Consider the following 26,802-nt stretch of genomic DNA (forward strand, 5'->3'; position numbering starts at 1 on the left):
AGACCAGGTCCGGGGACAGTCTGTCCCCGGACCTCGTCTGAAGGCTGGGGGGGGGGGGAACAAGGGCTTTTCTTCCCACCCCCAGCATTTTAAAAAACCCCGGAACAGCGGAGGACTTCTCCGCTGTGCGGGGCGATCTTAAAATGCTGGCGGGCGGCATTTTAAAATCGCCCCGGACAGCGGAGGACTTCTCCGCTGTCCGGGGCGATTTAAAAGCCCCTGGGAAGGCAGGCAGGGGGGACAAAGACTTTGGCCCCCCGCCAGCCTTCAGAAGAGGTCCTGGACCTCTTCTGAAGGCGGGCGGGGGGCCAAAGTCTTTGCTCCCCCCCCGCCTGCCTTCAAAAGGTGTCCCCGCTGCGGCGGGAGGTGTCCCCTGCCCCCCGCCCGGCTTCGGAGCACCGGGAGAAGCGATCTCCCTTCAGCCGCTTGCAGCAAAAGACGTCGGGGGAAGCGGGGAAGCGAAGCGCTTCGCTTCCCGCTTCCCCCGCACCTCTTCTAAAGCAAGGGGCTGGGGGGAGATAGCGATCTCCCCGCAGCCCCTTGCAGCAAAAGATGTCGGGGGAAGCGGGGAAGCGAAGCGCTTCGCTTCCCGCTTCCCCCGCACCTCTTCTAAAGCAAGGGGCTGGGGGGAGATAGCGATCTCCCCGCAGCCCCTTGCAGCAAAAGACGTCGGGGGAAGCGGGGAAGCGAAGCACACTTACTTGGGATTCACCCCCCTTCAACACAGTGACTTCTGAATTCATTGCATATTCTAAGTATTTTTGCCGAGAAATCTCATTGAGTGAAACGGGTCTTACGCTGCAATCCTCACCCCGCTTACCACACAGTAAGCCCCACTGAATTAAATGCAACTTATTTCTGAGAAGACATAGGACTATAACCTTTCTAACTAGTAAGTGTGCTTAGGTATGGGTTTGCTGTGGCAGAACTGTATGCATAACGTATTATATCATTCACATTGGGATGATGGGTGCATTTTGGGTTGCCAGGACAGGAGCATCCCAGACCCTGAGATTTCATGGCCCAAACCTGTGACCTAGAGTCAGGCCCCAGTGATGCCATCAAGCATGATTATATTAAGTATCTGATAGCATGTCATTCCAATAAGAAACACAAAATCAAATACAAATGAGCAGATATGTCACAGCCTGGAAATTAAGATCCATAGCAAAAATGGATGTTCCCAGGTCCAGCTGAAGTGAGGGGATCATTCCTTCTGAGACACTTATAGAGCCTATGCTTGCCATGAACGGTGCTTGCGAACAGCTGGTGCTAACGATGCAATTGGCAGTCAGTAGCTTATGCATTTACCTGACTAACTATACCCTCCTCACCAAAACTTATGCCAGAACTTCCCAACCCAGAGTTTTATTTTCTTCTGCCTCAGAGGCAGCCCACACCTCACCTGTTTTCTCCCTTAAATGATTCACCTCATCCCCACTCCACTCCACTCCAAATGAAAATAAATAATCAATACCTCCTCCAGTCCAGACTTCAGTTTCCATGGTCTCTCAGCATTCTGGTCTCCCCTGATCAATCTTTCCGCTTGCTTCCTCCAGCTCAGTTGATAAAAACAAAAGGCCATCCAGGAGTTGCTGTGGGCGGCAGAGGCAGCACAGCTCTTGCTCCTTATGCGCTCCTCTCACTTCACACCAGGTGCCTATTAGCACTCATGGCTCCCTCCACTGGAGCCCATTTTGATCACATACAAAACGTACCCTTGACACCGACAAGCACACACCAGCTGACAGCCATGAAGAACATCTTGTACTGTGGCTATTCTTATTGTAATTTTGTAATTATTTGTATGTTTTTAATAGATTTTAGATATGTATACTATATGCTAACTTAGCAGTTCGAAAAGCACACCTGTGCAAGTAGATAAATACATACCACCACTGCAGGAAGGCAAACGGCATTTCCGTGCACTCTGGCACTTGTCGCAGTGTCCCGTTGCGCCAGAAGTGGTTTAGTCATGCCGGCCACATGACCTGGAAAGCTGTCTGTGGACAAACGCCAGCTCCCTCAGCCTGAGTGCCATACCCCATAGTCAAATTCGACTGGATTTAATTGTCTATGGGTCCTTCACCTTTACCTTTTAGATATGTATACATTTGTTATTCTATCAATGTCTTTAATGGTTGGTTGTTTCTGAGTTTTCAGTGGTTCTCATATTTGTCTGTAAGCTTCCTTGAGTCCTTTCAGTGAAAACGGCAGGGTATACAGTGGTACCTCGAGTTAAGAACTTAATTCGTTCTGGAGGTCCGTTCTTAACCTGAAACTGTTCTTACCCTGAGGTACCACTTTGGCTAATGGGACCTCCCACTGCCACTGTGCCGCTGCTGCCCGATTCCTGTTCTCATCCTGAAGCAAAGTTCTTAACCTGAGGTACTATTTCTGGGTTAGTGGAGTCTGTATCCTGAAGCGTCTGTGTTATGTATTGGGTTTAACACATTTTATGTTACAAGGCGCATTCTAACCAATCGTATAAGCTTTGGTAGACTAACGTTCTAATGGCAAGGAAGTGCATGCACTGTCAACTGTCAACTGTCAACTGTCAGTTCATGCTCGTTATTATTATTGTGTTGTCCAGTTGTTCGGTTCTTGTTTTCTTATGTGTAAGCTGTTGTCGCTGACAAATGTTGAATAAACGTACTTGAGGAACTTATACTGCCTTGGACTTCTGACTTTTTCGTAACATTTAACATTGGCGACTAGGATGGGATAGATGAACTCCTGCTGGCTGCCAGAGGCCCAAGACCGCACCGCAGCACCGTTGCCTGCAGCCTCACAGTTAGCGCGAACTTACCACCACGCTGGACTCAGCAAATAGTCCCAAAAACGAGACCGCACCTGCCGCATCTTCCCAACCACCCACAATCACACAAGTGACTGCTCCTGTCCAAAGATGGCCACTACTCATAGTCAGCTGCTACTGGACTTCGATATGAGCCATCCTGCAGAATGGTCGCAGTGGCTCTGCCGAATAAGGAGCTACGTCCGACTACAAAGCTTCACTAGGGAGGCAGACAAGGTGGATGTGCTCCTGACGGTGCTGGGAAGTTCCGCCATCACTCTACTGGAAGGTCTAATGGCACCCAGGGACATAGAGGCATGCACTTTCAATGAGCTGACACAGGCTATGACAAGACACCTCACGCTTCAGCCAACTAAGAACCACCGCTGCTACGACTTTGCACAGAGAAAGCAACAAGCGCAAGAGTCAGCGAGTGAATACATCACAGTGCTCTGGGCGATTGCGATGTATTGCCAATTTGCTGACATCAAGGAACGTCTTCTCAAAAGGTTCATCAGTGGCGTGCGAGACAGCAAGCTTCTGGCAAAAGACAACATCACGATGATAGAAGCAATGAATATGGCCACTGCCTCTTTGAGAAGGATAACGCCCACGAGGCGGCCCACAGCCCATGTACCGAAAAGAGAAGTCACCGCATCCAGCAAGACCGGTCGTCTTCCGCAGATTCCTACAATGAGGATGTCCACTGAGCTTCGGACCAATCCGACCGACACCACCGCTCCCAAGCTACGAGAGCATTGTTGAACCAGCGATCATCTGACGCACCTGACTGTGCGTCTGACACACGCCAGATGTGGAGAAAACCAGGAGTGTTGGACATGCAGGTTTCGGGATGCCACATGTCACTGCTGTGGGAAGACTGGGCACATTGGTCCAAGACCTCCAGAGCATGACCCAAGCAACATGTCCACAAGGCCTTCATAGAGGAGGAGTTACAGTCCACCTCTCCAGCTAGGGTACTTCAATTTCCGTCCCCAGGGTCCAATAAGCTTAGAGTACAACTCAAGATAGAGGGAACCCGGTGTACTATGGAGTTGGATACTGGCTCATCCTACTCCATAATATCTGCTAAGACTCTGAAAGAGCTTTGCCCTAAAGGGTGGCCCTCCTCTCCGCCCGGCCCCCGTAGTGCTGCGTGTGACCTTTGGGTGTTAGCCGTGACCCCCGCTAATTGATTTACGAACCTCGATTAGCGATTTATGACTTCCCGGGTCCGGCGCGCTTCCCTCAGCTGCGCCACTCCGTCACGACTCAGCAGAGCTTCCCACAGCGGTGTAAAACTGTCACGTTCCAGACAAACACACACAGCACCGGTTTGTCTATTTACAGCATTTATTCCAATATTTCTCAGGAATTTCCAGGACTATTGGCAGCCATGCCAGACTTACGTCTTTTCCCCACGGAGTACAGAGTGGGACTGGCAATCTTTGCCTAGGCTCCTCCCAGGCTTCCAAAAGTGACGTCAGAATGGTGTGGCATCATGGGAAAAACTTAACCAGTTAAGTTCCAACTCCAACACCCTCCCTTGCCGCACCTTCTGACAAGACCCTTTTGAGTTCAACACCTTCCCTTTTGCCTTGTGCTCCTTCTCAGCATCTTTCCCAGGCACCTGTTGAACCCCTTCAACACTCCCAGAATCACACTGTGCAAACCAGGCCCATGCACTTGTCGCCTGGTACCTTTCCGGCGGAATGCCCTTCGTTGAGCGACTAGACCGTCTGGGCACAAACTCAGATGTTTCCTCTGACTCACTGCCCTCAGGACCTGTGTCCTCAGCCTCACGGGATTCCCCCTCTGACTTAAAACGCTTTCGAACTCTTTCCATTACACTCACCGGAGAACTGGGCTCGCTTTTGGGTGTTCTCTTAACCTGAGGAGAAATTACAGATACCTCCTCCTGTTCCTGACTTTGGTCAGTTACCTGATCGTCATCATCAGACTCAGTTCCTTCTTCCTCCCCCTCAGAATCTTCCTGTTCTGAATCAGAAAGACATTCTGAAAGAACATCACGCTTTGAAGCAGGTTTTGACTTTTCATCCTGCTCATAGAACTCAGCGTGCTTGCTGATCAGCAACTTACTCTGATCACCTGATGGAAATGCAAACTTCCACGCATTCGCTGTTGGCTCATACCCACAGAAGATCATTTTTCGGAACTTGGATCCATCTGGCCCCTGCAACGCAGCAGATACTGACACAGATGCAAGCGATCCAAACCTGCGCAAAAAATGAATCTGGGGTTTCCTGCCATGCAACAGCCCAAACGGTGTGTCCCCTATCATTGAATTGTAGGTGCGATTCCAGGTGAAGCTCACATACTTGATTGCCTCCAACCAAAACCTTGGAGGTAACCCAGAATCTTTCAGCAACACCTGAGCAGTTTTAACCAGAGCCTGACTCATCTGCTCTGCCTTCCCCCCTTGATTGGGTGCAGTCACTGTGTGACGTATTCCTTTCTTGCGAAAGTACTTCTGCAAAGCAGAACCTGTAAACTCAGCTCCCCTGTCACTTGTGACAGCTTGCACTTTGGTGGAAAACTTTTGTTCCACCTCCTCAATCCAACGTTTGAGCAGCTGTGCTGCATCATCCTTGGATTTGAGACCGTGTGTCCAGGAATTCTGTGTAAAATTATCCTGCATCGAGAGCAGATACCTTGACCCTCCCAGACTTGGTTCTTTTACAGGACCCCACAAATCTACGTGAATTTGTTCAAAAGGCCTAGTGGTTGTCCTCTCAACTTTTGGATAACTGCATCCTTTTATCTTTGCCAGCTTGCAAGTTTCACAACTTACAGCATGTCCACATTCTAAAATCTCACACCCCTTAGAAACCTCCGGCAGCACCTGTAGTTCTTCTACTGAACTATGTGCCGTCCTAGCATGCCAAATGTGGACACATTCATCATGATTGGGAATTGTAGCACGCAGTGCTTGTGCTTTCTTAACCTTCCCATCACCCTCCAGAGACGTTTTAAGAATGAAGAGATCATTCTGCCCCTTTTTAACCTTGGCAAGCACCCTCCCTCCTTTGGAGATTGTGCACACATCATCCTGAAAACAAACCGTAAATCCCTTTTTCAGTAGATACGGCACAGATAAAAGACAGTGGTTCATCCCAGGAACGGTACAACACTCTAGCGTTTCCTGTAAAATACGAAAATGCAGATGTACAAAGTTAGTTAGATTTCCTTTCTGTCCATTTGCAAACAGTACAGATTTCCCGGCAGGAATTGCCGTGCAATTCCACCTCTTGACAGCAGGTGTCTCTGGAATCAAATTGCGGTTAGCTGCCGAGTCAATAACAAAGCAAAACTTGGAATTTTCCACACGGCCGTCTTCGAACAAAGCCATGCTCGCTGCTATCTGATACGTCTCCTCACGTTGTTTTCCACGTCCTCCCCTTGCGTTCCCAGGCTGGCCTGCTCTCCCAGACTGGTTCCCATGGAAACCCGACTGATTTCCATGATAGGTGTCCTTGAAGGATTCCTGTCCAGCTGCCCTCCCTTTCTGTGGGCAGTCTCTTTTGAGATGACTGTGAGATCCACACACGTAGCACCGACGAATGGCAAAAGCCTGAACAAAGCTCTCATCTTGCTTAGCCCCCCCCTTTTTCCCGGTGGAGCTAGCTGCGCCAGACTTGCTCTCCCTGAGACGTCTGTCCTGTTCGTCGGCCAAGCGTCCTGTGACGTCCGCCAAAGTCAGATCCTGCGGACTCATAGACTCCAGAGTTAGACATAAATTGTCATAACTTTTGTCCAGAGAGCTTAGCAAAATATAAACCTTTAATTCATCAGTAAAATTCACCTGCAACAGCCGCAGTTCATTAAACACAGAGAGCATCTCTGTAACATGTTGTCTTATGTCCCCACCTGGACGCAGCTTCATTTCAAACAAACGCCTGGTGGTGTGGATTTTAGCACCAGCCGTGGTCCTGTGGTGCACTCTTTCAAGAGCAGCATAAGCTTCATGCGCAGTTTCCAAACCCTCCACATGGGGCAGCTGTGAACCCTCCAAACTGAGCACTATAGCTCCCAGGGCCTTCTGGTTTTTTCTCTGCGAAGCATGCGCATCTGCAATTACCGCTGCTGCAGCTCCGGCGGCTGGTTGAGGCAGTGGAGGCCCTAAGACCGCATCCCACAGACCCTTGGCTACCAGCCAGGCCTTCAGCTTTCTGCTCCATTCTCCCCAATTTTGGCCGTTTAATTTTTCGAAAGGCACGGAGAATGAATCATGGCCGTCCGCCATCTTCTGCCGTTCTCCCAAGGGGGCCCCAAGCTGTACTTACAATAACGTCAGCTCCACTGGCTTTTCTCCCTGGAGAAACGATACCTCAGCTCTGCGCAGTTCTCAGCAACACAGGCACTTCTCTGCTTCTTGCAGCCTGCTTGTTTGCTTCTGCCTGCTCTTCCTGCCGTCTCTGCTTGACACTGCAGATTTTACAGCTCCCGGCAGTATCTTCCGTGACTGTTTTACAAGCGATGATTTATGGGTCCATAACCTGTGACCTTTGGGTGTTAGCCGTGACCCCCGCTAATTGATTTACGAACCTCGATTAGCGATTTATGACTTCCCGGGTCCGGCGCGCTTCCCTCAGCTGCGCCACTCCGTCACGACTCAGCAGAGCTTCCCACAGCGGTGTAAAACTGTCACGTTCCAGACAAACACACACAGCACCGGTTTGTCTATTTACAGCATTTATTCCAATATTTCTCAGGAATTTCCAGGACTATTGGCAGCCATGCCAGACTTACGTCTTTTCCCCACGGAGTACAGAGTGGGACTGGCAATCTTTGCCTAGGCTCCTCCCAGGCTTCCAAAAGTGACGTCAGAATGGTGTGGCATCATGGGAAAAACTTAACCAGTTAAGTTCCAACTCCAACACTGCGGGACTTCCAGAGAAAAAGAATCCAGCTAAAGGGGATGAAATTGGACCTTCAAGGTCCAATTTAAGAAGTACACTAAGAATTTGAACCTCATCGTAACTGAAGGCCCACTCACTAGCCTTCTAGGCCTAGAATGGTTTGGACCATTAGGCTTAGGTATTTCAGGGCTTAATCAGATTTCCCCAGGGGCAGATTTCAAATCGATCTGCAAGGAGTTTCCATCAGTCTTCGACGAAACCCCAGATTTCCCTATGGTTCAACCCCATGGTGCAACCCATTCGGGTCAAGGCCTGTAGAGTCCCGTCTGTGCTTAAACCCAAGATTGATGAGGAGCTTGATCACTTAGTCACCCAAGGGGTCTTAGAGCTGGTAGCTTCAGGAACCTGGGAAACTCCAATCATCACACTGGTTAAGCCGGACGGCTCAGTCAGTATCTGTGGCAATTACAAATGCACCCTGAACCGGGTCTTACAGGACCACACGTACCCGGTTCTGGTGGTGAGCCACATGTTAGCAACCCTGGCTGGAGCAAAGATCTTTGGGAAGCTGGATTTAGCGCAAGCTTATCAGCAGCTAACTGTTGACGAGGCCACCACAGACGCCCAGACAATCATGACTCATGGGGGTGCTTTCAGGGTCAAACACCTAGAGTTTGGAGTTAGCATGGCCCCAGGGTTATTTCAGAGCCTAATGGACTGTCTCCATAAAGGCATCCATGGAATCACGCCATTTTTTGACGATGTGCTGATAGCCACACAGTTGAGAGAGGAATTTGCCACCGGATTATGGATAGTGCTCCAACGGTTCCAGGCGGCAGGAGTTAAGGTAAAACAGAAAAAGTGCCTGTTGGGAGTGAGCAGTGTGGATTTCCTGGAGTTCTGGATTGACACGGACGGCCTCCATCCAGCAGAGGACAAAGTGTGCACCATTTGCGACGCCCCAGACCCAAAGAGCAAGGCAGAGTTACAAGCCTTCTTGGGACTTCTTAATTTTTACCACGTGTTCCTGCCACACAAGGTAGCCGTAGCTGAGCCTTTGCACAGGCTCCTGAACAAAAAAGTGCAGTGGGTCTGGGGCCCTCGACTGGCCAAGGCGTTCCAAGGGGTCAAAGACTTGCTTGTGCCCAACCCAGTGTTGGCACACTTTGATGAAATGCTCCCAGTGGTGCTGGCTTGCGACGCTTCCCCTTATGGAGTAGGCGCAGTACTGGGCCACCAGCTTCCAGATGGGAGGGAAGTCCCAGTGGCTTACTTCTCCTAAACTCTGACATCGGCGGAGCGCAACTACTCCCAGATCGACAAGGAAGGTTTGGCAATAGTTAAGGGAGTCAAAAAGTTTCATGACTTCCTTTATGGTCAGCCTTTCACTATTGTTACTGACCACAAGCCACTCCTGGGACTCTTTGCGCCCAACCACCAGACACCCCAGATGCTTTTGCCACAAGTATTGCGCTGATCCATTTTCCTGGCCGGTTATCAATACTTGCTACAGCACTGTCTTAGAAGGGCTGAAGGCATTGGCCCATAGCTATGTGTAGTGGCCAGGCATAGATGCGGAGCTAGAGGGCTGGGTGAAACGTTGCAAGCCCTGCCAGGTCTCCCGGCCAGTTCCACCCTAGGCAGCAGTACAGTCCTGGGAGTCCACACAGTCCCCATGGTTCCGGGCGCACGTGGATTTCGCAGGGCCTTTTCAGTGCCAACACTTCCTAATAGTGGTTGACTCTCAGTCCAAGTGGCTCGAGGTGGTGCCGACCTCAACCGTGTCTGCTAGAGCAACTATAAACGTGCTCAGGAAGCTATTTGCGACACACGGCCAAGCCAGACACACTGGTGAGTGGTAATGGGACCGCTTTTACTTCGGTGGAATTAAAAGAATTTGTAACCAAGAATGGAATCCGCCACATTCGTTCTACTCCTTTTCACTCGGCCACTAACGGCCAAGCTGAACGCATGGTCCGTACTACCAAAGATGCGCTTAGGCGCATAGTGCATGGAGACTGGACTCTCTGGTTAGCGGAGTTCTTACTGGCCCAACACATCACCCCAAGTGCAGTGACCGGCCGGAGCCCTGCAGAGTTGCTTAGGGGGAGGAGGCTCACTACCCTCCTTGATCATATGCACCCCGTTGCACTCTTGAGCAACGGCCATTCACTGGTGCGGGGGGCTCCAAGAGGGTTCTCCCTGGGGGACACTGTGTATGTCCGAAACTACAGGCCTGAACAGGGTTGGGTCCCTGGTATCATTCCCCGCTGTACAGGTCCGGTTTCCTACGAGGTAGGGTTGGAGGGGGGGTTTGGTTTGGAAGAGACACCTCGACCAAATCAGAGTCAGGGCACCTCCGAACACAGAACTTCAAGCGGAACCAGAGGACAAAGAAATGGGTACTTCGGGAGATTCTGTGCCCAGGCCAGGGTGGGAACCAGACAGGTTGCCAGTGACTGAGTTACCCCAGCAGAGCGACTTCAGGCTGGAATCCTCAGTGGCTCCGTCGGCAGTGACCCCTTCGGAGCCGACCTCGCTGACCACCCCACTTAGACCGCGGGTACCGGAGGAACCTCCTAGGTCACCCACTCGGGCACAGGAACCACGACGGTCCCAGCGGAAGCAGAAAAGGCCAGCACACCTTGATGACTATGTTTTTATGTTACAAGGCGCATTCTAACCAATCGTATAAGCATTGGTAGACGGAAATTCTAATGGCAAGTGCATGCACTTTCAACTGTCAACGGTCAGTTCATGCTCGTTGTTATTATTGTATTATCCAGTCAGTTCGGTTCTTGTTTTCCTATGAGTAAGCTGTTGTCACTGACAAATGTTGAATAAACGTAGTTGAGGAACTTATACTGCCTTGGGCTTCTGACTTTTTCCGAACATTTAACAGTCTATAACCTGAAGCGTCTGTAACCCAAGGTACCACTGTAAATGTATAACAATAACAGACACCTTCACTCACCTTCAGTGGCGAAGCTGCATGCTCTGGCACCGGGGGTGTGGTGTGCGTCCCGGGGGCATGGCACCCAGCACGGTGGGGGGGGTGCCTGGCGCACGTCCGTGGGGGGGTGTGGCCGTGATGGTACCCCCTCCCTAATGGTGCAGGGGGCCAGTGCTCATCTTTTGTTCTCCATTCATTCACAATCATGCCCCAACTTCAATATCCACCCGTTTTTGTTGATTGGCTTCCAAACCTAAATGCCAACCAACTGACATTCACAAACATCAGCCTGCTTCAGCCTTGAGGCATCTACGTACCTGTTTTTGAATGCTGACTTTACCAGCTTCCACCCACTAACATCTGCTAGGTCCATCATTAGACATCAACCAGCTTATGACCATGGATTATCAGATGCCTTCAAGATGTGGTCCTGCTCAGCAAGTGAACTTGCCTTATTATTGCTCCACAACATCCCACAACCAGATGATTGCCTCCACCCACCTGCTCAGCAAGTGAACTTGCATTATTATTGCTCCACAGCATCCCACAACCAGATGATTGCCTCCACCCACCTGCCAATTCACCTTATCCAAGTGGAAGAAGACTGGGCAACCCTGAATCTTACAACTGTTTCTGCTGTGTTCTGTTGGAGAAGAGAAAAAGGCCCACCTTTATATCCACTCAGTTGCCATGTACAATTATGATGTCACAGGTAGTCTGCAACCGACGGCAACCCTGGAGCTGCATCACCATAATCTCCTGAGGTTTCACAATGGTGGGTGCACCTCAGCAGGGTTGTATTCATGTGCTTGTTTAATATTAAAAAATATAGACCAACCTTCATCTCTACAGATGAAGCCATGGGGGAGTGCACCACTAAATGGTTTTAGGGGATCATTTCAGCACAAGGACCACATCCCTCTGTAGGCAGACACCGCTGCAACCCCCCTCTGAGGGTCTGTGCAATAATTTGCAGCTGGCTCTTGCCGGGTTGAAGCTTGCACAGTCTTCTTAATAATAATATAATTAAAATGTAAGGCGCTCTCACCTACCAGGATATACAAGCTCTCCTCCTGCCACCTGGGAGTGGCCAGGCAAACCTGGAGAATTCAGTTCTGGCAAGCCTAGGTATGTTATACACACACACACACACACACACAGAGAGAGAGAGAGAGAGAGAGAGAGAGAGAGAGAGAGAGAGGTTGTAAACATGGGAGCCAAAAAGCTATGAAAAGAGATAAAGCCTGACAGTTATATGCAAGGCTGATATTGTTAATAGCCACCATAGAGTGTTCTATTAATGCTTATTAATAGAGTGTTGCACAAACATAGCCAATGTGATATTAGGCCAGTAATTAGCTGTCAGCCTACATCACAGGGTTGCTATAAGGATAAAAGGGGCTAGGGAACAATATATGCTACTTATGAGTTTCTTGGAAGAAATGTGAGACATAAATGTCTTAAATAAATAATACAGTTGTTGTGATTACTTTTTAATCTTATGGCTTTGATTTTATGCAGTGTTAACTTCTAACTCTTCCTAACATCCACTGTTTTAGTAATAATTGTTGCTGCTAATTGGATGTTTTAAGAGCCTGATTTTAATTGTTACCTGCTCTGGGAACCCCAGGTTGAAAAGTGGCAAGCCTGCCCAGACATCTAATTTTTTTATGCACTGTTTTCAACTACATTTTGGCCAGTCTGTTATATCTACCATTTTAAAATCTGTTTTTATTGCTGTTTTAAAAAGGCATCTTATACCATTTCATATCACCCACTTATGAGATTGTTTTAAAGCAGTTCTGTATATAAATCTTTGTATGTATTAATCAATCAGTCATTCTTGACACAGATTTTTTTTTAGAATATCTTAATTGCTGTTTAAGATATAGTGTATTAATATTTTCCCAGTGAATTTGTACTGTTGCTGGGGGGTGTTTAAAGTACAAATGATATCTGCAGATGAACCTGTATGAAACAGGCTGCACTGGCCACAAAGTAATTAAAAATTAATTAAAAATAAAAAATATATAAAAAATTGGGTTATAACCAACTAATACAGTACACCACTGTATCTCAAAAGCACAACTGAAACGAACAAACACACACACAATAACTCTGGGCACTGTAATGCATTAATTGCTGTTGAGAATTCTGAGGGACAAACTACATTTCCCAGAATCCTTTGAAGGAAAGAAGCGCACTTTGAAATATGAGGTGCAAACAACATTTCCCATAATACTTTGCGGAAGAGGCTGCGCTTCGAACGCGTGCGCACTCAGCCTAGACTAGCCCACCCCACCCCACCCCCCTCCACCCCGATATTAAAGGATTATTTAGGCGGATCTTTTCCGAGTAGGACTAAAACCGGTTACATCCGCTTGTCGCCCCCAGTCCCTCACAGCCCTATTCACATCCGAAGGCTTTTCATTTATCATTTCTACCTCTACCTCTGGGGCTCCCAAGAGGGCGCTCTGTGAGACGGTCTAGGCATTTCCCGAAACCGTGAGAGACAGTCTAGGCACCTCTCTCGCTCTCCTCCCTTCTGCAAAGCGACGCCGGCGAGCCCTTTTTTTTTTTTGCCCGCCGTCACGTGACCGGCGGCCGCGGTGGAGGATGGGAAGGGAAGGCGTCAGCTGACCAGGATTCTCTCGGCGCGCGCAGGTTCTCCTGTTCCTTTCCTACCCAGGGGGTAAAAAGGCTCATACCGTCCCTGTCATGGAGCGCTACGACAAGGCCGCCCTGAACGCGCTCTCGCCTCCCGATCCCAGGTTATAAATTAAAACAAATAACATAAAATGGAGGGGGGGAGGGAAGCGGGTGGGAATGGAGGGGGAGAGTGCTGGGTATGCCTACTCAGAGGTAAGCCCCGTTGGCTTCGATGAGGTTTACTCCCAGGTAAGTGAATGTAGGATTGTGGCCTTCGCTTGCTTTGACGGGGGGGGGGGAGCGACGTGCGTGTCTTTCCAGTGACTGATATGGGGGGTGGGGGTGGGAGTTCCCTGCACGTCAAAATGAGGAAACGAAACAGGGACATAGGAAGCTGCCTTAATACCGAACCAGGCCACTGGTCTATGTGGCTCAGTGTTATCGATTTATTTGCAATAAAAAGTTAAAGGCGTGGGTGGGTGGGAAGGATTTTCTTTTTAAAAACAACACCCAAAAGGCCGTTATTAGGGGGTGGGTAGGGGAAGCTCTCTTGGATTGCCTGGCAGAATAGCAGAGATTGGTACAAGAATACCAGCCCTCTGAATCTCTACTGGCGGGAGGGTGCTCATTCAGATACCTGAACGCATGGTTTCTATACTGGCTGGCAACAGCTCTTTGGGGTTTCAGGTGTGGGGCCTCCTCAGCCCTACCTAGAGGTGTCAGGGATTGCTGCAGAGACTTCTTGTCAAGGGGAGAGGGATGGAGTGGAATGTTATCTCATAAGAGTTGGGAGGGTCATCTTGTGCAACCCCCTGCAATGCAGGAATCTTTGCCCAATGTGGGGTTCAAACCAACAGCCCTGAGATTAAGAGTCTCATGCCCTACCAACTGAGCTATTTGACTTACCATGCTAGCTTTTTGGTGCAGCCCATAGGCATAAGTGGGGATAGTCACTAGCTATGATGGATTTAAAGGGTGATTTAGGCAAATCTGGAGGAAACGTCTTTATCAGCAGCTACCTGATGATTGGCTGTACGGAACGCCCATTTAGTGGAAAGCTGAGATGATGGATTTAATAAATAAATGAACATCCTGGAGAATTGGAGGCAGTATGCTGCTGAATACCACAGTAGGGGCGGTGGAACGGTGGGATAGGGTATTGTCTTCATTTTGGGATAGCATGTGGTTTGGTTTTGGCAGGGTGGGTGTGTTGTACTTCAGTTTGATCATGCAGGCCTCTGGAAAGCATGAGGAGAAAGAGGGTTGGATTGAAAATTGTCCTGGTGGGGGGTTGGATATGATAATCAAAAAACCAGAAGGCCTTTTTCAAAGTTATCTTTTAAATATATTCATTACTGAAATTAAAATTATCAAAACACTGTTATTTAAAACAAAAACAAGTGTTCCTGTTGCCATATGTAGTTTATGGCAAAACAAAATTTCTTGTCAGTTTTAACCTTGACAACTGATCATGACTGGAATTCATATTACCTCTTATTCATGGTGGCAGCCTATAGCTCTTTAAGCAGTATACCTTATGGATATACTGGGCAAGGTCACCCAGTAAGGTTTGTAGCTGAGTTGATGTTTGAATCCAGATCTTACCAGCCAAAGTCTGAAGCTCTAACCACACCATTCTGGCTTGTTACTTAGATCTCAAGGAGCAAGTGCTGTTCAGACAAGTCAGCCCAGAGTAGCTCTGTATGTAAGCAGGAGTGACCAGTATAAGCCAGTTTACATTATCTAAATGCACCTGTTTTTGACATTTAGATTTGGCCAGGTCACTTTATTTTGGTATAAACAACTAACTCAACAAAGCAAGCATTGACTAGTGGAAGCCCACATAAAAATAAGCTGTGATTCGTGTATCAGATTTAATGTAAAATCTAACATAACAAACCAAATGCTGTATTTGCTTATGGAGCCTAAAGTACTACTAAAATGTACTTGCATTTGTGATTCACAATAGCAGCTAAGAAATTTCCAGTTTCCACTAGGTTGCAGTGTTGCATCATAGGCATTTCAATGCTGAAGCAAAATCTTATTAAAACAGTATTTTTATTTTATATTTTTCAGTTGTTTTTGGTTAACAAATACTTCTATAGAAGTTGGCCCTTTTGCGTCAGAATGCAAGGGGCTGAAAGCAAACAAAAATATAGAACAATGTTTCTATACAGAGTCTCACTCCATTATACTGGCTCCAAAGAACTTGTGAATGGTTAAAATGTATTGATTTCTTACCAACCCTTCTCCATAAGGTCCCAGAGAGGACTACAACAATATAGAAACAAAAGATCAAAATCTGTTAAAACAATATGCAATCAGAAGAAGAATTTAATGGACCCCCTCCCTTTTAGCTGTTCTTATTTTATCTATAAGCCACTTGGAGTCCCTGTTAGGGAAAAAGGCAGAATATAAGTAAATAAATACAACACCACCACTCTGGTCAAGAGGCCAGAGTAAAGAAATTTCTCTTCAGTGTATGATGAAAGGTGCCAGAGTGGGAACAGCATTCCACAGTTTAGGGGCTGCTGCGGAGAAAATCCTCTTCTAGACTGCCATTCCCCACATTTCAAAAAGTGGGGGAAGTACCAAGAGGGCTCCCTTTGCTATTCTTAATAGCTGAGAGGGTATGTAGGTAAGGAAACTTTCATATATTTGGGTCCTAAGTCATTTAGGTCTTTAAAGACTAAAGTGAAAAATTGGATGCACACAATTCCCAGCCATTTGCCTCATCCAGCAAATTTGGAAGCAAGCCCAGTTACTCCAGTATGCCTGTAAATCTATCATGCCTAAAATAAAGATGCTTAGTGTAAAATGCCACATAGGGTTGCACACAACTAAGTTATACTCAGTGTAGAATTACTGAAATTAATGGACCTAAGTTAGTCATGTTCATTCATTTCAGTGGGTTTAACTCTGGGCAGGACCAGCACTGGATATAACCCATACTCATCTGCGCATGCAGGTTGGCTCCTCCATCAAATTGAATTGAGATTCCTGTGTGGAAAAGAGAGGTGCTGGTATTTTTCTGCACACATGGATCTCTGTGCTGGGTCACCAGTTGTGCAGTTGTGTTAAATTGGTTGTGAGATTCATTCCCACAGCAGCATCTGAAATAGCACTTGCTTCTGTGAAAACATGCCCTTTAACATGCAAGTGATCTATGTTTAAATTACCGTATTTTTCGCTCTATAGGGCGCAACGGACCATAGGGTGCATCTAGTTGGGGGGGGGGCGAGAAATAAAGGGGGGAAATTATCCATCCCGCTGACTGTCTTGGCTGATTCTTTAGTCCTGGGGCTGGGGCAGGGGAAGCCCGAGCTTCCCCCGACCCCAGCCCCCAGAAGGGGTCCAGGAGCGGCGGCAAGGTTGCGTGCAACCTCGCCGTCGCTCCCGGAGCTTGCTGCTATCTGCAAGCCTTCTGAGCCCAGCGGGAACTCCCGCCGGGCTCCCAAGGCTTGCAGATAGCTTCCTGAAGCCTGCATTCACTCCATAGGACGCACACACATTTCCCCTTCATTTTTGGAGGGGGAAAAGTGCGTCCTATAGGGCGAAAAATACGGTACATATTTTCCTTCCTCAATATGTATGCAGCTGGTATCCAGAGGGAGCTGTTTGATCACTTGTTAATCCATTGATTATTAATTCTGGTTGTTAATTCTGGTTGTAATACAGTGGTGCCTCGCAAGACGAAATTAATTGGTTCCGCAAGTTTTTTCTTCTTGCGAGTTTTTTGTCTTGCGAAGCACGGTTTCCCATAGGAATGCATTGAAAATCAATTAATGCGTTCCTAGGGAAACCGCTTGCCAGGCTGGCGGTGCGGAGAAGGGCTTTTCTCCCCACCGCAAGCCTTCAGGACAGGTACGGGAACAGAGGGGAAGGCGCACAGCGCTTTCCCTCTGTTCCCGGGGCTTGCGTGGGAGGAGGGTTTTTCCTCCACACCGCCAACATTCAGAACAGCATTCTGAATGTTGGCGGTGGGAAGGAAAACCCTCCTCCCACCCCAAGTCTTCAGGAAAGCCATCCGAAGCTGGGCGGCGGGAGGAGGCGTCCCCCCCCCCGCCCGGCATCGGAGCTTCGTTCCGATGCCGGGCGGGGGGAGGTCCGAGGACAGTGGGGAAGACGCGCTGCGCTTCCCCGCTGTCCCGGAGATTTCCCTATGGGCTGTCGTCTTGCGAAGCAAGCCCATAGGGAAATTCGTTTTGCGAAGCGCCTCCAAAACGGAAAACCCTTTTGTCTAGCAGGTTTTCCGTCTTGCGAGGCGTTCGTCTTGCGGGGTACCACTGTACTTGCCAGGAATGCAGCTTTCACTCGATAGAAAACTTTAGTATTAGCATTAGATTTTAATTTGGACAAAAAAACAGGTTTCCAGGTGGAAAAATTGAAACTAGAAACAGAACTGTTAGAACCCAAGACTAAGGTACTTTCAAAAATGTACAACTTGCTGTTAAAATGGAACACTCAAGATGAAACGGTTAAATCAGCTATGATAAAATGGGCACAGGACATTGGGTACAACATTATGTTTGCTTACTGGGAAAGGTTATGGACCACTGGTGTGAGGTTCACGGCATGTAATGCCTTGAAAGAAAATATTATGAAAATGATATATAGGTGGTACATGACCCCAGTCAAGCTTGCAAAAATATATCACTTGCCAGACAATAAATGTTGGAAATGTAAGGGAACTGAAGGAACATTCTTTCACCTCTGGTGGACTTGCCCAAGGGTTAAGGCTTTCTGGGAAATGATCTATAATGAGTTAAAAAAGGTATTTAAGTATACCTTCCCTAAGAAACCAGAGGCCTTCCTTTTGGGCATTGTCGGCCAAAGGGTGTTAAAGAAGGACCGAACTTTCTTTACGTATGCAACAACAGCAGCAAGAATACTCATCGCAAAACAGTGGAAGACCCAAGATTTGCCCACTCTGGAAGAATGGCAGACGCAACTGATAGACTACATGGAATTGGCAGAAATGACTGGCAGAATCCGAGACCTGGGAGAAGAGGTAGTGGAAGAGGACTGGAAAAAGTTTAAGGACTATTTACAAAAACATTGTAAACTGTATGAATGTTAAGAAGATGCAGGACAGAAAACAACATGGCATCAGCAATTTAGTTGAAAGAAGTATGAGAATAAGTGATGTATAAGAACAAAGATGAAATTTTGATTAATATTATGTCAAATTTAAATATCTAAGTATTTGATAAAAATATCTAAAGTTGGAGACATAATATCTGAAAACTACAAAATAAGAGTTGAAAGAAGGTGATGAATTGCTGTCTATTACTTTATAACTGGGAACGCAGGAAAGGGAGATGTGAGGAAGTCCGAAAGGTTATGGAAATATGGTTTTTTTGACACTTGATTATGTTGTATCTTATTTATTCTGTGTTAACTTTTTTGCTTTTTGCTTTTTTTCTTTGTTTGTTTTATGTTGGTGATGGTATTTTATGTTTTTGGTGATTTATTGTTTAAAACCTTTAATAAATATCTTTTAAAAAATATATATATTAGCATTAGAGTAAATGTTATCTTGTTTGTAGACTTTGAGAATTTTTAAATTCCTATCAATAGTCATTAAATTGAACAATATGGCATACATATTGGCGCATCTTCATACTGTCTGTCAAAAACAATAGCCTTAATTGTTTCCCATAGACAGTATTAATTACCAGTAGTTCTGAGAAGTGTAATTCCACAAGTAAATCCATCATTTATTGGTTGATTTCAGAACAACTAAAAGTAGGCTACAATCCTAACCCCTGTCTTGCAGTGGCAGGGCTTCACAGAGCAGCCCGGCTATTCATGTTGGTCATTACAGCAGAAACAGGAAAATGCCCCTTCACTACAGCAGCAGCAGGGCTGATACCACAAAGAAGCCTGGATTGGGCCCGTTACCATCATGGGAGGGCAGTGGGGCCAGCTAAGGATCCAGCGGATCCGGTGCTGCCTAGTCTGTTTCTGGGTGGGACTAATACAAATAGAGTCCTAACTCTAAAGCAAAAACATTTTCATTACTACTGCAGTAGGATCCCCCGTCCACCCAGGGTGTGGTGGGATCAAGAGATGCCTCATGGCACAGTACTAAGACATTGTATTATTACCTTCTTCTTAGCATTCAGATTACCGCAGTATGAGCCTGCTTAGTTATTCATTTTCACTTATCAGTTGTTACACTCCTAACATGCTTTTTCTGTTTTGCCTCCTTACTTTCTTAACTGCCTTCCTTGCACCTCATCCATCCTACAAATGCCAGGTTAAATGAACATTGGACGTTCCATATGTCGGGCCTGGCCCTGCTCAAGTTTCTCACACTGTGATTTGTTTCTTGCAGAAATGAAACTTCATTAGCTTCGACCCTAAGAACGCTCCTGTTCTTCACTACTTTAATGATTATGTTACCCATTGGGCTGTATTTCTCATCAAAGGTATACGTATTTGAAGGTAATTTTCTTTATTACTACCTGCTTCTTTTTGTTATCTTTGCTTTTTTATCTTAAAAGTAAATTAATTATTTGGATTATTTTAAAAAATTACATATTGTTATATGGTAAGCAGCATTTCTTTGGGTTTTGTATTCTCAGGATTTGAATAATAGCAACGATCTCTGAATATTTTGTTGAAGCATTTGTCAAGATGTTAAAGTATCATCTTGAAGGAAGAGGCTTTTCTGTGCCATTCTAAATTATTGTGCAATGTAGAAACCAAATTCTTCGTAAAACTTGTTTTGAAAACAATTTATGGCAGTGTCTCCCATAAAATTGTCTGTAACTTGTCAATGGATTTGTGGCTGAAGTTGGAAGACAGGACATCCATTGCATTAAATATTCATATTGATTTTTCATTGTGTTTTTATTGCTTCTTTCATTTCTTATATTGTATTTTTAAGATATTACAATGTTAACAAAATAAAAGAAATAATAAAAATGCAATTAAAAGCATCTAGCACAGTGCATTACAATTGGGACTGTGGGCTGAAAAATCCCTAAGTGGCTTCTTATAGCTCAGTCGATAGAACCTGAGACTCTTAATCTTGGGATTGTGTGTTCGAGCTCCAAAGATTCCTGCATTGCATTGTAGGGATTTGGACTAGATGACCCTCAGGGTCTCTTCCAACTCTAAAATTCTATGATTCTGTGATCCTCAACAATGTTCCAGTGCTCCACAGGGGGAAAAGTTGGAAAACCACTTTTTTGGTAGTGTCTAGATATATATTTTGTGTTGGAGATAGAGCAGTGCTTCTCGTAGAAACCAGAAGTTATCTTATCCTTTCAGTTAGAAAATTGGGACAAGCAGAGCTCCTCCTAAATTACTAAAGTGAGTTTTGGAAATTTCCAAATACAATTTATTGGATGAAAGGGCAGTTGTCATTACATAGCTGAACAGAAGCAGCTTACAAATTTTCTCCATCCTCTGAGTCATCCTCTGGTTTAGACTCTGGAAATGGAAAAACATACTCACGAAAATGTACCCAGAAATGTAACATCTGTTTTCTTGGAATATATGTGGTCTCTCCTTTTTATGTATGTTTTCCAAACAGCACTGCAAAATCTGTTCTCTACATTTCTTTCTTTATATTATTTATATCCCACACCTTCAGTGCAAGTACTCCCAATGTGTACTAAAAACAATTTAACTGCAAGCAAAAACATTTTAACAAAACATGCATAACTTCACCCAAGGAGATTCCCTCTCTGCCTGGCTGGCGTAGTGCCATTGGCAGACTGTTGTTCCTTGGCACACGAATTATCGGGGGCTGCTTTTTCCCACGGCTGGTACCCACTGCTAAGGTGCCCTGCCACTTAGCAGCAGCCCACAGGCACTTGGCCTGTGATCTTGCTGGTGTCAAAAACTTGTGTTCATTTTTAAAAATTTATTGTAACCCATCTTGAATGTTCGGAGCATAAACACTGAAAATAAGGGCGTGGCTGATATATTTGTGTATGTTTTGGTAGGGCTGCTAAGTTGTACCCTCTCTCCCTTCCCAGTAGTAATAATTTTAAAATGTGCATAACTTAACTTCAGAGCTTCTGTTCGCTGCTATTAATGGGCAGAAAAAGGTATTGAATATAACTGAGGTGGTGTGTGGCAGTCTTCACCAACCTAGTGCCCTCCAGATGGTTTGGATTACAACTTGCATCAGCCAATGGGAGTTGTAGTCTAGAACACTTGGGGGCACCAAGTTAGTGAAGGCTGGCATGGAGTAAAGAAGTCCATTTTGTTTGCATATGTTGATCATGGAAGAATGTCAATATATATGATTTACCTCTGTGTGTTGCTTTCTTCATAAGTGAAACTTATCGTAACTAAAAACATTCTTGCAGCACAGACTTTGCATGTCTACTCAGAAGTAAGTTTCATTTAGGCTTACTGTCTTGTAAATGAGGATAGGATTCAAGACTCAAGCACTGATAATCTTCTCTAGGTTGCAGCTGTTGTGTGAACCATAGAAAACCCTCAAATCAAGGACATATTTATGACACTGGAAGGGTTTTATAGAAGCAGAGTGCCTTAAAAGGAAGATATAGTTTTACTTTAGCCACTTCTGCCCTAATCATACAATCTTTTTATCATTTAAATAATTTGGTCACTAGAAAATATGAAGGCATTGGCTGATTTTTTTTACTGGCTTCCTGTAAGTTTTAATGCTTCTTCTCTCTCCCACCCCCTTTGTTCTTTTAGGTTCCTTTGGAATGTCAAGCAGAGACAGCTATTTTTATGCCGCAATAGTTGCTGTGGTAGCTGTTCACGTCGTGCTCGCTCTTTTTGTCTACGTGGCATGGAACGAAGGCTCACGGCAATGGCGGGAAGGGAAGCAGGACTAAAAGTCGCTGCTGCAGCGTGGCAGGCAAGGAGGGGACGTTTCCAGGTGGAGCGAAGCCCCAGAGTGTAAAGTCTAATAGTCGGTGTTTGAAATGGGACAAGATGGAGTTGCATCATTCCCCCATTCCAGTAGAGTTTTTGGTTTTTAAATTACATCTCTGATTTCATGAGCCTCAAGACCTGGCAGAGTTGGGAAGACTAGAAGGGAGCCTCAACAGGAGTACCCTGGAATCAATTTTCACAATCTGTCTGCAGAGAGCTCCTGGGAAACATTTGCTTGCTTAGTAACCTGCCTAGAACTGCTTTGAAATGAACATCTAGATAATTCGTAAAGTTGAACATGAAGAATTTCAGAGCTTCGCCAACAGAGTCTGGATCAAAAATGGTTGAAGTTCTTTGAAATAGATTTTATTCCTGTGTCTTTTAGATGGGGGTGGGGGTCAACTTCAGGAGCCTTGACTGACAGTATGCTGGCTACACTTCATGGTTAAACAGAACACCAGGTGCTTGAAAAAGTGGCTCCGTATACTTTTTGATGGAGAAGGAAGGATGCATTGAGTCCTGTCCAGGAGCTTGAAACTTCAGTCCACCTGTTAGCACATTTTTGCATGGTGGCTTTTAATGTAGGATACCTTTCCCCACAAAGTATAGAGTCTACCCTAATCTTGACTCTTAAGTCAGTTAACCCCTTCCAAGAAATGCTTTTCCTCAACAATGGAATGTTTTGCCTAATTTCCAAGAACTGTGGTAGAATTACCACTGACAGCGTTACCATAGATTTCGGTAATAGCGTTAGGGAGTCCTAAAAATGTTTGTGCATTATTTGTTGAGACCCAGGGCCATTGAATTTAGTGGACATGATTAACTTAGACCTGTTAATTTCAGTGGCTCTGCTCTGACTAAAACTTGAGTGGATAACACCCCCACATTTATTTTTAATAAATGTACCTGATTTGTGTTGCCCTCTCACAACTGATACTTTTAAATATCTTTAACATTTCATACTGTCACCTTTTCCATAATCTTGCCAGATAGCCATTGCTCTTCTTCCTCAACCTGTGTCTTTGTCGATAAATGAGTTTCTTAGTATAGCTACGAATGCATGTGTAATCATGGACAAATGCACAAATCTTTTGAACAAATTGCCACTTTTATTGATTAGACTGGTGACAGCACTGATCCAAAATCACTTCTTGATTTTCACTGGAACCTGCTACACAGGATTCAGCACACAAGCACAGCTGAAATGCACCAATGTGTAGCTGGGAATTGTACCTGTTTCAGTAGCTAATGTGAAGTGCTGCTTAAGGACAAATTTTTCCTTAAGGTGAAATTAACTTCCACAACTTTCCTGAATCTTGAATATTTTATCATTACCCTTCCAAGTTTTATATACTCTGTTTTTAAATCCTAACCTAAGAGATAAATCCTGGGATTGAAAATGTTTACAAATGAGAACCTCCTACTTGTGTTACTATAAATCACTAGGAATATTTTAAAACGTAAGGATGTAGAATAGTGACAGTGTCTTAAGGGAGTCTGTAAATAAGATTTATCCTTTTTAAAGGAGGAGGAATCTAATGTTGGGCAACATGCTGCTGGTTCATCTGAATTGCAAATTTATTTTATAGTATATTGTGTTGAAATTTCTCTTCCCTTATCTATGGAATTGATGTATTATGAACCTTTTTAATAAAACAGCATAAATTAATTGTGGACTCAAAAGTAAATGCAAAAAATGAAACGGTTGCTGTTGAATCATCACTTGCTAGCCAGCATGTTTGCAAAGTAATATCTTACCTTCAGTTCTGTAGTTTTCCTGATTACTTTCTATGCATTGGCTCTTATGACACACCGGGTGAGGATCCTTGGTGCATGCCTGCATTAAGCCCTGTCCACCAGAATAGGCATCATTCAAGTGAGAAAACTGCTTTCAGCATAGCCATGTTGTCAAGTTCCTAATATGTACTCAGCGTACTGTCTGGGAGAATGAATGCTTTTCTCTTACAGTGAGTCTTACGTGATTTTTCTTTTTTCAGTAATTGGCTCCTGTACTCCTTTCCATAGGCAAAGATTTCTGCTTGCTGCTTGTCATTCCGTCCTGTTCCAACACACTCTTAATAATGTGGAATAGATAATATGGCATACATGTTTGTTTATATTCTGGTTTCTTCTGATCTGTGTATGTGTTTGGGACAATGGAGTGACAAGCAGCAAGGAGGTACACTTAGATATTCTTGGAAGTATCCTTATATTGGAAACTGAAACTTTGAATAATATCAAAACAGTTGTTCTATATTATTTCATTCTTCAGAAGTCACAGGGAAGACCTGGAAAAATACAAGTAGTGTATTCTTGCAGATGAAGGAGCAGGAAGGGGATTTGCCTAAACTTTTAGCCAGCTTCCAAATGAGCTTGGAAGAACTGCAACCCTTTGCTTTATAAATGTGCCTATTGCTGCCTACAGTATGTTATGATAATCTAACAGTGGCTGGTGCTGACAGTGTTGGGCACTAACTGGGGTCCAGACGCAGTTCTTAAAGTACCTATTTCTGGGATACAATTACAAAACTCTTGAAACCAGAAGTGGTCCTTGGGTAGACAATGTGCTGTGTTCTTGCTCTGCTTAACCCACTCCAGTAATAAGCTTGAATGATGGCTCCTCTTGTTCTTTTTTTGAAATAGGAAGTTTTACGACACATACTTTATCTGCTAGCTAGCAAAGGATGTAATGCATCTTTTAACACTTTGCTTCCTGCCACTAGATCAGGAATGCCATGCTTGTCTGTTAAAAGAGTCACTCAAATGGAGGCAGAGGAATTAAGTGGAATAGAAACCCTTGAAGCTCGATTCCATTTTTAATACTTTACGCAGCAGTCTCTTATGTGTGACTAGAGAGTCATAGCTCAGTGCTGGAGCACCTGCTTTACATGCAGAAGGTCCCATGTTCAATCCCTGGCATCTCCTGGTAGGGCTGCGAGAGAACCCCACTTGGAAGCCTGGAGAGCTGCTGCCAGTCCAATACTACTGAGCTAAATGGGCCAAATTTATCACTTGGTATAGGGCAGCTTCCTATATTCCTTCTTGCGTACTGAAGGTCCCAGGTTCAATGCCCAGCATTTCCTTGTAGGGCTGGGAAACAGTTGGTGTGGACAATACTGAGCTAGATAGACCAGTGGTCTGACTCTGTATCAAGTAGCTTCATATGTTCACAACATTTTTTTAGTCGTGCAAGCAACTTCCTCCCCTCCAATGCATCTTGGCCTGAGGTGGTGAGAGCTCACCCACCTGTTCCCCCTACCAAAACATTTTCTGTAAAAATGCTGCCTTTTCTCTACCATTTTCTCTCTTTAATTGTTATTTTTATTTATGCATTCATTTATGACTTGTTGACGTCTCTCTTATGGGCAAATTTCTGTACACAGCAGCTTACAAGTAAAACAAAAGTTTAAAGTGCAGAATTTAAAGAGGTACAAAGGTAGGGACAAAAAGTATGGAACCGCAGAGAACCTAATTGACTCAGACTATCGCCCAGTGAACATAGGGATTGATTAGTGATAAAGACCGGCACCTGGCACCTTCTGTTAAAAAACAAGCCTGGATATATGATAAATTCCTGCCTGCATTCACTTTTTCCTATTTTGTGACTTCTGGTCAATGGCTGCTGATTGAGCTCTGAATTTATCCTCTCTCCATGTTTTCAATGGGAGAGCAGCAGCTTGTACAAGGAAAGAAATGAGTGGAGCTGCTGTACTGAAGTGCTCCACCACTGTTCCAAGCTTGCTTGGCAGCAGCGACGCTCAGCAGGAAGGAAGAGCAGATGTTTAAGCACGATTTTCATTAAGCAGCTCTTAGACTTTTCTAAAAGGAAGACGTCATAAATGAGAACGGTGACCTTTCTCTTCATCATGTTTCAGCAGAACAACAGTGGGAATACAGGCTCCTCAACTGAGGGCAATTCTCCTGGAGGACATGTATGCCTTGTGCATCCTAAAGACAAATGGGCTTTGTATGCTTGTTTGTGGTCCAATCAGGTGCCTATACCAGAAGGCTGTGTCTTGAAAATGAGATTTGGTGGGGGGTGGGGAGTTTCTAGTGCAGGGATGAGAAACTAGTGGTCTTCCAGACATTGTTGGACCACAGCTCCTATCATCCTTGCCCACTGGCTATGCTAACTTGAGAGTTTGAGCCCCAAAAGCATATAGAGCAGGGGTAGGCAACTTAAGGCCCATGGGTCATTTAACGAACCCACGAGCCGCCCCCAAACTGAGCCGCCTACTCGGCGAGTTGCCGCGCACTGCGCTAAACTGGCAGTGCATGGGGACTCTGGTGCCAGAAATCGTGCACTGGCTCACATGCGCACAATCCGGCCCACAGAGAGATTTCCGCTGGAGTGAACCAGCCCAGGCGAGGTAAACCTTGCCAACCCCTGATCTAGAGGGCCAGAATTTCCCCATCCCTGCAGTAGGGAATAGGAATTAAGAGGTTGAGTGTCCTAGAGAGCGGGGTGTGGAGAACCTTTGACCTTCCACATAGGCCCAACTCACATCTTCCCTGTGTGTTGGCTGTGATAGCTGGAGCTCAACAACAGCTGGAGAGCTGAAGCTTCCTGATCCCATATCTATCCCAAGGCAACGGTGCTGTTGTCAAAAGTACGGGAAAAGACATATCCATCAGTCTTACGTCTCTCAGCT

At 45.6% G+C, this 26,802-nt stretch overlaps 1 protein-coding gene and 1 long non-coding RNA gene across 6 annotated transcripts in view; one reads left to right on the forward strand and one right to left on the reverse strand.

The window, feature by feature from the left end:
• The window catches only part of LOC310698897, a 123,089-nt gene extending 109,891 nt beyond the window's left edge, over positions 1–13,198 (reverse strand). The window contains exons 1-2 of one of the 4 annotated variants that reach the window (XR_014521795.1): positions 13,081–13,198; positions 11,683–11,754 (exon numbers count right to left, since the gene is read on the reverse strand). This is a non-coding gene — a long non-coding RNA (uncharacterized lncRNA). Of the gene's footprint in view, positions 1–1,477; positions 1,883–11,682; positions 11,755–13,074 lie in introns of those variants that run through there. The other 3 variants (XR_014521796.1, XR_014521797.1, XR_014521798.1) reach the window with 3 other exon arrangements.
• Positions 13,199–13,204: 6 nt separating this feature from the next.
• Positions 13,205–24,117, forward strand: VMA21 (vacuolar ATPase assembly factor VMA21). 2 transcript variants are annotated; one of them, XM_083486659.1, is made up of 3 exons: positions 13,205–13,401; positions 19,620–19,729; positions 21,968–24,117. In XM_083486659.1, exons 1-3 carry the CDS (start codon positions 13,349–13,351, stop codon positions 22,108–22,110), a joined length of 306 nt encoding a protein of 101 aa, XP_083342785.1. In that variant the 5' UTR covers positions 13,205–13,348; the 3' UTR covers positions 22,111–24,117. The 2 variants fall into 2 exon arrangements, with proteins under 2 accessions (XP_083342785.1, XP_083342786.1); XM_083486660.1 differs by having other exon boundaries at positions 13,335–13,528.
• Positions 24,118–26,802: the final 2,685 nt, after the last annotated feature.

Source organism: Podarcis liolepis (genome assembly GCF_965112155.1).
Source record: "Podarcis liolepis genome assembly, chromosome: Z".
NCBI lineage: Eukaryota > Metazoa > Chordata > Lepidosauria > Squamata > Lacertidae > Podarcis > Podarcis liolepis.